Raw genomic sequence first — 11,840 nt, forward strand, 5'->3', positions numbered from 1 at the left:
GAAAAAGTTACACTACTATTACATTTTAAACAGGGTAACTTGTAATCTGTAACCTATTACATTTCCAAAGTAACCTTCCCAACACTGGTAGCGGATCTGACTCGAATCAGACAAATTAAAGAGTCGATTAGGACTGTGGTTGAAACACGAGCCGACTTCCTCAGTAAGGCAACAGGAAGTCATAAAACATTCTATGCCACATGTCCCAAGCAAGATAACCAACCAACCAACGCTTTCACTGAACAGCTTTCAACATTAAGACCACTAGAACAATTACTGACAATTTCAATTCGGAGAAGAGATTGTCAAATTTGTTGTTCGTAATTGATAGGCAACGCCGGACATCACGTGTAAACCCATGAGAGTACTACACAAGATCCTTTGACTTCCCCCACCTAGCAGAACCAGACTGAAATTCCTAAGACTGTGTCTGTTCCCCGAACTAGAAAAAACAAAAAACGTCCAAACCAAGTTAAGATTAACAATTTAATTGAGGTTCAAGAAATAAAAAACATAAGCAATATGGATAAACAAATGATAAAGCTTGGCTTATTGAATATCAGATCCCTTTCTACGAAAACACTTTTTGTAAATAATATGATCACTGATCATAATATAGATGTACTCTGTTTGACAGAAACCTGGCTAAAACCTGATGATTACATTATTTTAAATGAGTCCACCCCCCAAGATTACTGTTATAAACATGAGCCACGTCTAAAAGGCAAAGGTGGAGGTGTTGCTTCAATTTATAACAACGTTTTCAGCATTTCTCAGAGGGCAGGCTTCAAGTATAACTCGTTTGAAGTAATGGTGCTTCATATAACATTATCCAGAGAAACAAATGTTAATGATAAATCCCCTGTTATGTTTGTACTGGCTACTGTATACAGGCCACCAGGGCACCATACAGACTTTATTAAAGAGTTTGGTGATTTTACATCCAAGATAGTTCTGGCTGCAGATAAAGTTTTAATAGTTGGTGATTTTAATATCCATGTTGATAATGAAAACGATGCATTGGGATCAGCATTTATAGACATTCTGAACTCTATTGGTGTTAGACAACACTTTTCAGGACCTACTCATTGTCGAAATTAGACTCTAGATTTAATACTGTCACATGGAATTGATGTTGATGGTGTTGAAATTATTCAGCCAAGTGATGATATCTCAGATCATTATTTAGTTCTTTGCAAAATTCATATAGCCAAAATTGTAAATTCTACTTCTTGTTACAAGTATGGAAGAACCATCACTTCTAACACAAAAGACTGCTTTTTAAGTTATCTTCCTGATGTATCCAAATTCCTTAGCATATCCAAAACCTCAGAACAACTTGATGATGTAACAGAAACTATGGACTCTCTCTTTTCTAGCACTTTAAATAAAGTTGCTCCTTTACGCTTAAGGAAGGTTAAGGAAAACAGTTTGACACCATGGTATAATGAGCATACTCGCACCCTAAAGAGAGCAGCCCGATAAATGGAGCGCAGCTGGAGGAAAACAAAACTAGAGGTATTTCGTATTGCTTGGCGGGAAAGTAACATATCCTACAGAAAAGCATTAAAAACTGCTAGATCCGATTACTTTTCTTCTCTTTTAGAAGAAAACAAACATAACCCCAGGTATTTATTCAATACAGTGGCTAAATTAACGAAAAATAAAGCCTCAACAAGTGTTGACATTTCCCAACACCACAGCAGTAATGACTTTATGAACTACTTTACTTCTAAAATTGATACTATTGGAGATAAAATTGCAACCATTCAGCCGTCAGCTACAGTATCACATCAGACAGTGCACTATAGACCCCCTGAGGAACAGTTCCACTCATTCTCTACCATAGGAGAGGAAGAATTGTATAAACTTGTTAAATCATCTAAACCAACAACATGTATGTTAGACCCTATACCATCTAAGCTCCTAAAAGAGGTGCTTCCAGAAGTCATAGATCCTCTTCTGACTATTATTAATTCCTCATTGTCATTAGGATATGTCCCCAAAACCTTTAAACTGGCTGTTATTAAGCCTCTCATCAAAAAACCACAACTTGACCCCAAAGAACTAGTTAATTATAGACCAATCTCGAATCTCCCTTTTCTGTCCAAGATACTAGAAAAGGTGGTATCCACACAATTATATTCCTTCTTAGAGAAAAATGGTATATGTGAGGATTTCCAGTCAGGATTTAGACCGTATCATAGTACTGAGACTGCTCTCCTTAGAGTTACAAATGATCTGCTCTTATCATCTGATCGTGGGTGTATCTCTCTATTAGTTTTATTGGATCTTAGTGCTGCGTTTGACACAATTGACCACAACATTCTTTTGCATAGACTTGAACACTTTGTTGGCATCAGTGGAAGTGCATTAGCATGGTTTAAATCGTACTTCTATGACCGCCATCAGTTCGTAGCAGTGAATGAAGATGTATCCTATTGATCACAAGTGCAGTATGGAGTACCTCAAGGCTCAGTACTAGGGCCGCTACTCTTCACGCTTTATATGTTACCCTTGGGAGATATCATCAGGAAACATGGTGTTAGCTTGCACTGTTATGCTGATGATACTCAACTCTATATTTCTTCGCAGCCCGGTGAAACACACCGATTTGAAAAACTAATGGATTGCATAGTCGATATAAAAAACTGGATGACGAGTAATTTCTTACTGCTAAATTCTGAAAAAACAGAGGTGTTAATTATAGGACCTAAAAACTCTGCTTGTAATAACCTAGAACACTGTCTAAGACTTGATGGTTGCTCTGTCAATTCTTCGTCATCAGTTAGGAACCTAGATGTGCTATTTGATCGCAATCTTTCCTTAGAAAGTCACGTTTCTAGCATTTGTAAAACTGCATTTTTCCATCTCAAAAATATATCTAAATTACGGCCTATGCTCTCAATGTCAAATGCAGAAATGTTAATCCATGCATTTATGACCTCAAGGTTAGATTATTGTAATGCTTTATTGGGTGGTTGTTCTGCACGCTTAGTAAACAAACTACAGCTAGTCCAAAATGCAGCAGCAAGAGTTCTTACTAGAACCAGGAAGTATGACCATATTAGCCCGGTCCTGTCAACACTGCACTGGCTCCCTATCAAGCATCGCATAGATTTTAAAATATTGCTTATTACTTATAAAGCCCTGAATGGTTTAGCACCTCAGTATTTGAATGAGCTCCTTTTACATTATAATCCTCTACGTCTGCTACGTTCTCAAAACTCAGGCAATTTGATAATACCTAGAATATCAAAATCAACTGCAGGCGGCAGATCCTTTTCCTATTTGGCGCCCAAACTCTGGAATAACCTACCTAACATTGTTCGCGAGGCAGACACACTTTTGCAGTTTAAATCTAGATTAAAGACCCATCTCTTTAACCTGGCATACACATAACATACTAATATGCTTTTATTATCCAAATCCGTTAAAGGATTTTTAGGCTGCATTAATTAGGTAAACCGGAACCGGAAACACTTCCCATAACACCCTATGTACTTGCTACATCATTAGAAGAATGGCATCTACGCTAATATTTGTCTGTTTCTCTCTTGTTCCGAGGTCACCGTGGCCACCAGATCCAGTCTGTATCCAGATCAAAGAGTCACTGCAGTCACCCGGAACCAGTACGTATCCAGACCAGATGCTGGATCAGCACCTAGAAAGGACCTCTACATCCCTGAAAGACAGTGGAGACCAGGACAACTAGAGCCCCAGATACAGATCCCCTGTAAAGACCTTGTCTCAGAGGAGCACCAGGACAAGACCACAGGAAACAGATGATTCTTCTGCACAATCTGACTTTGCTGCAGCCTGGAATTGAACTACTGGTTTCGTCTGGTCAGAGGAGAACTGGCCCCCCAACTGAGCCTGGTTTCTCCCAAGGTTTTTTTCTCCATTCTGTCACCGATGGAGTTTCGGTTCCTTGCCGCTGTCGCCTCTGGCTTGCTTAGTTGGGGACACTTCATCTACAGCGATATCGTTGACTTGATTGCAAATAAATGCACAGACACTATTTAACTGAACAGAGATGACATAACTGAATCCAATGATGAACTGCCTTTAACTATCATTTTTGCATTATTGACACTGTTTTCCTAATGAATGTTGTTCAGTTGCTTTGACGCAATGTATTTTGTTTAAAGCGCTATATAAATAAAGGTGACTTTGACTTTGACTTTGACTAAGGGGGGCCTTTTAACCTCTGGTCTCCATAGAAATCTTTGTCAGATAATGGCACAGAAAACTGTCTTTTCTACATATATATGGACGAAAATGAACTCAAAAAGACTTATAAATGAATATCAGTCCATCGCTTCACTCCATATTGATTTATATGTAACCCACACATTTGACCATCATGTTTATAATCCCTTATTGTGTATGTCTTTTATTAACTATTGGATAGCTTAAGGATACATATTCATGTTTCATATGTATGTGCTTGAATCTGCTTGATTGAAACAGTTATGACCATCAGTTATTTGTCAAATGTATCATATTCTTGTTATAGGAATCATGTCCTAAATTAGACCCTGCAAGAGCGGGAAAATTCGGACCATGTGCTTGATAAGATAACATATGATTTATGATACCCCTGAGCCAAGACAATATCTGATTGGTCAAGACAACATTTGAGGTGTGGCCAACAGGCCAGTTTAAATACTCAGGACACCATAAAATTCTGCTTTTAGTTTTTAGCTATGCTTCTGCTATTAGTCATGCCTGCTTTTAGTTTTAGCTTTTGCTATCAGTATGCTTTTAGCTTTGCTTCTTAGCTTTAGCTTTTAGCCATGCTGTTAGTCATCACTGTTCTTTGAGCGCTGTTCCAGCGTGCTTCGGCCTGCACGCCTGCTGCTACTTAGCCACGATGAGAAGAAACACCACCTAGTCTGGCCAAACTTTACTTCTTTTCTTTTCCGTTTGAGAGTTTCGTGTTCTGAGTTAAGTTTTGTAACATCGAGTCTCCGACGTCTGACCTCGGTGCCCGTTTCAACGTCAACCAGCCACACAACTTTGCGTCTTCAGTCAACGCCCAACCACGGGCTTCCCAAGACGTCACTTCAGCAACTACTGAACTTCCAGCCAATCAGCGACATCGGGAAACCCCTTTCAAAGACAACAAAGGGGACTCCCTTTTCACAGGAGACGCAAGTAATTTTACCTCCAGACTGTGACCTTTACTGGTGTATCTAATATAATTTTAACCTCATTGAGGAACTCAATGGGAGGGCTAATTAAGTGATTGATGGTTGTTCATGTCTATGCAATTTAACGTATTGCTGTAAACTTGGGATTCCACATTTCCATTCTCTTAAACTCATTCTTTCCCTAACTTTCGATCTTCCTGCAACTTGTGTGAATGTGTGAGTGCGTGCGTTCATGTGTTAGATTAGTTTATATTAGTTTATATGATTTATCTAATAAAGCCTTATTCATATTGAAAAGAGAAGAATCTTGTGTTTTGTGCTTACAAGTTAATGTCTTAAACTGTCAATCTTGTTACTGTGCTAATTGATAGTGTTTTCACTATACTTTGGATATTAATATTCAGCGCAGATTTGATGTTAAACGGCTCGTTCAGCGAATCGCAGGGCGTCTCAGTGATCAGTCGTGAAACAGTGATTCTATTCAAATTCCCTTTAAAATCTTAAATGATTCCTTTGAGCTAAATTGACTTATTTCCCTTACACCTAGATAGATACCCTATTAGATCCACTTAATTTATAATGGATTATCTAATATTGTGGCATTGTTTATTTGTGTGTTTTAATGTTTGAAATGTGAGTTTAAGGTTGTTGTTTTTTTGTGAGCTAGTTTAAGATCAGTTTTATATGAAAATTCCAGATGAAAAAAAAAGCAATTTTTTTTTTTGATGGTCCCCTTAGTCTATTTAGATGCCAACCAACTCTTATTAGGCGTATTAGTAGACTTAGGTTAAGGTTAGGCTTGGAAGAATAAGTTGACATACTTGCAAAGTGGCTAATAGTCAGTTGAATGTCTGTTAGGAAGCCATATAACGTTTTAGCAGATATTTAGCAGACATACTTCTCATACTCCAATGACTGCTAGATGACATGTAGTTGCAATGCAAAGTTACTTATCCACAGTTTTCTAAAGGGTACCATCAAAATAAACATACTGATATTGCAATAAAAATAGTTCAAAGCAAATGTGTACACATTCATCTGAACCGATATCTGATTTTATGGCTGTTGTGAAGTTACTTTACTTAAAGTGGACACATACAGTACCACTTATAAATAATAAGACCACATTATAAAACAGTTTGGATATTTTCATGAAGACTTTGTATTTGACTATGGGAAATATAATTCATCATAACTTAAGTGGATGGAATATGTTCATTGTGTGTTTTAAATAAAAACCACAAATAAGTAAGTATTATAATATATAAAAACTGTTCTTATGATTATTTATGAGATGATACAACATAGTAAAAGGTTTATAATGCATTTTTCATTCATTACAATGCCTTAATAATAACCATGTAATGTATTATAAATACGGGCTTAATAGAAAGTGTTACCAAAATTTGTTCATCTCTATTCGACCAATGCCTGATCCACCTCGTATGCTGCCCTATGAGGTCATTGGCTACGTTTGCAATCATTCATCTGTAATAATTTTGCATTTAAAAGTGCAAATACTTCATTAGGTGCATTTGGCAGATATAGCTGAGCTCAGTCTTTGAGATGCTTCTGTTTCTTTACATTCTCCTGTGTTTCTTTCAGCTTCAAGCAAAGGTAGGAAACACTCCTTGCCGAATGATGGGAGAACCTAAGCACCCTCTGCTTTTCAAGGATGGAGACGTAACTATTGGGGCACTTTTTCCAGTACACAGCATAGAGACATCATCTTCATTCAAGTTTACACAAAAACCTCAGTTTCTATCATGCTCCAGGTTTGTTATAATGGTATATGGAATTTATTGTTTATGCATGTCTTTTACTTCAACACTGTCTTTATCTGTTTATTCATTTAGTTGATATTTGCTGATTTACTGTTTTCACAGTGTGAATCTGAGAGATTTTCGGCTAGCTCAAATCATGATCTTTGCCATTGAAGAGATTAACAAAAGTGAAAGTTTGCTCCCAAATATTTCTATTGGCTACAGAATTTATGATACCTGTAGTTCAAGAATGTCTTCTATGAGTGCAACTGTCGGACTAATGAATGGTCTAGAGATTGAAGCTGGAGACACATGCAGGGGACAGCCTCCTATACATGCTATCATAGGAGAAACAGAGTCTTCTGCCACAGTGATTTTGTCCAGAACTACAGGACCTTTTAAAATTCCAGTGGTAGGTGATAATTAAAATAGGTTTGATCACCATATTGTGGAAACATTTTATTGTTTCCTCTATTATTATTATTTTTTTATTAATATTAAATATTATTATTTTTATTTATTACAATTTTTTTTTAGATAAGTCATGCGGCCTCCTGTGAGTGTCTTAGTAATAGGAAAGAGTACCCCTCATTCTTCAGGACTATTTCTAGTGATTACCACCAAGGCAGAGCACTTGCATACATAGTCAAGCACTTTGGCTGGTCTTGGGTGGGAGCTGTGAACAGTGACAATGATTATGGAAACAATGGAATGGCCATATTTCTTAATACAGCTCAGAAAGAAGGTATCTGTGTGGAGTACTCTGTGAAATTCTACAGAACGGAGCCTGAAAAACTCAAAAAAGTGGTAGACACAATAAAAACAGGTACCGTAAAAGTGATTGTTGCATTTGTTTCATTTCTCGAGATGGGTTTATTAACTGAACAGTTAAGTATTCAGAACATAACGGGCCTCCAAATGGTTGGTGTGGAGGCATGGATAACTTCAAAGACTTTGATCACTCCAACAACCTTTCGGGTGCTTGGAGGCTCACTGGGGTTTGCAATAAGAAAAATCAATATTGAAGGTTTTGCCGATTATGTTATAAAAGCATTCTGGGACACAGCTTTTCCATGCTCACATGGTCAAGGGAATGATTCTCAGATCAAAGTAAATTGCAGCAGCTATCAGGATCTGCTTTTGCTGAAAAATTATAATGAAGATGTGCCTGAACACAGATTTTCAAGCAACGTCTACAAAGCAGTTTATGCTGTGGCTCATTCACTACACAGTCTCCTCAAGTGCAAAACACAAGAAGGCTGTGAGAAAGGCCTGAAAATACAACCACAGCAGGTAAATAAATCAATAAATGAATAAATCATAATTGAGCTAAACATATAGAGTTAAGTAGGTGAAACTAAGTAGTAACGTCCATTAATAAATAATTAACAAATATTAAATAATGCTTAACAGATTATTTGTGACCCTGGACCACAAAATCAGTCTTAAGTCACTGGCGTATATTTTTAGCAATAGCCAAAAATAATAATGATAATTGTATGGGTCAAGATTATAGATTTTTTTTTATGCCAAAAATCATTAGGATATTAAGTAAAGATCAAGTTCCATGAAGATATTTTGTACATTTCCTACCATAAGTATATCAATATATATTTTTTGATTAGTTATATGAATTGCTAAGAATTAATTTGGAAAAATGTAAAGGTGATTTGCTCAGTATTTAGATTTTTTTGCACCCTCAGAATCCAGATTTTCACATAGTTGTATCTCTGCCAAATATTGTCGGATCCTAATACACCATACATCAATAGAAAGCTTATTTAATCATTATACAAATGTATAATGCTTAACTGATTATGATTCAATGCTTTCAAATGCCATTAATATTTTAATTCATATGATCCTGCACCTTTTAAAAATCTTTAAACAATTTTAACAAATTATACAAAAGATTACAAGCTTATTTGTTAATGTACTTTTTTTTACATTTACAAATGTTGTGAAAAAAGAGCTTAATAAGTAATTTTAAGCGCTTTACTATTCACTGAATTCATGTTATCATATTATTTGTTAACTCATAATCATAAACTCTTCTATTTACACACCTTAACAAATAATTTATTAATTATTGGTTCATTATTTTTGCAGTACCCAATCTAAAGTGGAAACTATTCATCATCTGTACATTTTATAAATGTTTATTACTCATACAGAACCTTTATGGGAATTTGACTTTTAGCAGCTGTAACAACATTTGCGTAAAGGATGGTTAGTTAAGTTAAAGTAAATGCTTATTAAAGATTTAACACATTGTAATTTTGGTGAAAAACATGTTTTTATTGCCCCAACACTTGAATCATATATCAGCAGGAGAAAACAAATCTATTTTTTAAAGAAAATACTTGCTTATTTATTAAAAACATTATATAATATAATTGAACCACGTTCCTTTATAGTAATGAAATTAACCCATCTACACTTCTGACCCCTTACCCCACCCTTAACCTACCCATATGACTAAACCCTATCCTTACCCATATCACAAATAAATAGCAGCAAAATTGTTGAACATTAGCTAAAGCTTTTAATCATTGTATAACATCTGTTTAAAATCATTTGTAGATGGTCATATGAATTAAAGGTTTAATGACATTTTCAGCATTGTAATTTACATTAATTTTCTGTTGATTGTAAGGTAATACTGTTTATTGAATGTAGAAAATATTAACAAGCACCTTATCTCATGTTTCTAGATATGTGAACATATCTAATAATTTGTTTAGCATTATATAATATTTGTCAATGACTTATAAAGGAAAGTTATTATAAAGTGTTACTGGTTGACATTGTATTAAAATTTTCCAGTTACATCTAATTTGTCTTTTCACTAGGTGGTTGAGGCGCTGAAAAAGGTCAATTTCACTGTAAAGTTTGGAGATTGTGTGTGGTTTGACAGCACTGGTGCCACAGTAGCCCGATATGAAGTTGTGAACTGGCAGAAGGATTTTGATGGATCAGTCCAATTTAAACCAGTGGGATACTATGATGCTTCACTGCCCATTGACACACGATTTGTGGTTAACACTGAAAACATACTTTGGGCTGGAGGAAAGCTGAAGGTAAATGCTAATAACATTTAGAATTTAAACTGGGTAGCCATACTGCCAAAATCAGAAAAAGGCAAATGCTATTACTGACATCTAATACAAAAGGAGGGTATTACACTATAAGTAAATTATTATTATTAAGAAAAAAAATAAGTAAATAAATAACAGTGACCTCAAGCAATTTTTTTTCCACAAATAAATAAAGTTATATACTTAGAGTAGAAAACGCAAAAGTAGATGGTGTTGAAACACACACACAAACACACACACACCTTCAAACATACAAAAGTATACATAACTATATATATTTTTTTTTATATAAAAGCCAAGCTCTGTGTGCAGTGAGAGCTGTCCTCCAGGCACTAGGAAGGCTGCACAGAAAGGAAGACCTGTTTGCTGTTATGACTGTATTCCGTGTGCAGAAGGAGAAATCAGTTATGAGACAGGTAAACTTCAATCCATCTCAAAGTTTCAAAGGAAATTGGTTAGCTTCTCTTTTTGTGGTTTTCTTTTGCTCTTCAGGGTGCAATTTTTTATCAAAGAAGGTCATAAATAAAATAATTTCCCTTTTATCTCTAACAATAGTAAACAACTTCTTTTCCAGATTCAAATAACTGCAAGCAGTGTCCAGTGGAATACTGGTCTAATGATGTGAAAAATAAATGTGTGTTAAAGGCTGTAGAGTTTCTGTCATTTACAGAAGTTATGGGTATAGTGCTAGTCTTTTTCTCACTGTTTGGAGTAGGAATAACTGTGCTGGTAGCTTTACTGTTTTACAGTAAGAAGGACACCCCCATAGTAAAAGCCAACAACTCAGAGCTGAGTTTCCTGCTGCTCTTCTCATTGACTCTGTGTTTCCTCTGTTCACTTACTTTCATTGGTCGGCCCACTGAGTGGTCCTGTATGTTGCGTCACACAGCGTTTGGGATCACTTTTGTTCTCTGTATCTCCTGTGTTCTGGGGAAAACTATAGTGGTGTTAATGGCCTTCAAGGCTACACTTCCAGGAAGTAATGTCATGAAATGGTTTGGGCCCGCAAAACAACGACTCAGTGTTTTTGCCTTTACACTTATACAGGTTCTTATCTGTGTTCTTTGGTTAACAATATCTCCTCCATTTCCCTCCAAAAATATGAAATATTATAAGGAAATAATCATTCTTGAATGCAGCCTGGGTTCTACTATAGGTTTCTGGGCTGTGTTGGGTTATATTGGCATACTGGCTGTCCTGTGCTTCATTCTTTCTTTTCTGGCTCGTAAGCTGCCTGATAACTTTAATGAAGCCAAATTCATCACATTCAGTATGCTGATATTCTGTGCTGTATGGATCACATTCATACCAGCTTATGTCAGTTCTCCTGGAAAATTTACTGTAGCTGTGGAGATATTTGCCATATTTTCTTCAAGCACTGGTTTACTATTCTGCATATTTGCACCTAAATGTTATATTATCCTACTAAAGCCTGAAAAAAATACAAAGCAACACATGGTGGGAAAAACAACATCTAAGTTCTATTGACAAACAAAATAATTTGTCTATATTAACATTGTAAAATATATTAGTGATGCACCGATACCACTTTTTTCACAAATAGTTCAATATTGATACTTTCATTTTTTGTACTTGCCGATACGATACCTATATTTTCACAGCATTTGTCATTTTTTCCAAATATTGGGTACAGAGGAAAAAATAATAATGGGAAGAAGAATAAGAATAAGAATCAGAGGTTATTTCTACACTTAATTATATATGTTAAAATGTATTTTATAAGCTTTTGTTACTTTGACTGTTCATTTTTATGGCACATTAGAAACTGTAAACACAAAACATTTTCCTAAAATAATGCAGGG

The 11,840-nt window shown here is 35.7% G+C and overlaps 1 protein-coding gene across 1 annotated transcript; it reads left to right on the forward strand.

Moving 5' to 3' along the window:
- Positions 1 to 6,704: 6,704 nt before the first annotated feature.
- On the forward strand, positions 6,705 to 11,505 carry LOC132155618 (extracellular calcium-sensing receptor-like). Its single transcript, XM_059564356.1, has 6 exons — positions 6,705 to 6,931; positions 7,043 to 7,331; positions 7,457 to 8,212; positions 9,772 to 9,999; positions 10,313 to 10,433; positions 10,592 to 11,505. The coding sequence occupies exons 1-6, from the start codon at positions 6,723 to 6,725 to the stop codon at positions 11,503 to 11,505; spliced, it is 2,517 nt and encodes an 838-aa protein (XP_059420339.1). The 5' UTR covers positions 6,705 to 6,722.
- The last annotated feature ends 335 nt before the right edge of the window (positions 11,506 to 11,840 follow it).

The sequence above is a fragment of the Carassius carassius genome, chromosome 13 (genome assembly GCF_963082965.1).
Source record: "Carassius carassius chromosome 13, fCarCar2.1, whole genome shotgun sequence".
Classification (NCBI taxonomy): domain Eukaryota; kingdom Metazoa; phylum Chordata; class Actinopteri; order Cypriniformes; family Cyprinidae; genus Carassius; species Carassius carassius.

Bases quoted from the DNA above. Each gene is read 5' to 3' on its own strand.
- LOC132155618 (XM_059564356.1), top strand. From the start codon at position 6,723: ATGCTTCTGTTTCTTTACATTCTCCTGTGTTTCTTTCAGCTTCAAGCA. The intron at 8,213-9,771 runs GTAAATAAATCA...TCTTTTCACTAG, and splicing joins TGAAAATACAACCACAGCAG to GTGGTTGAGGCGCTGAAAAA. The intron at 10,434-10,591 runs GTAAACTTCAAT...CTTCTTTTCCAG, and splicing joins AGAAATCAGTTATGAGACAG to ATTCAAATAACTGCAAGCAG.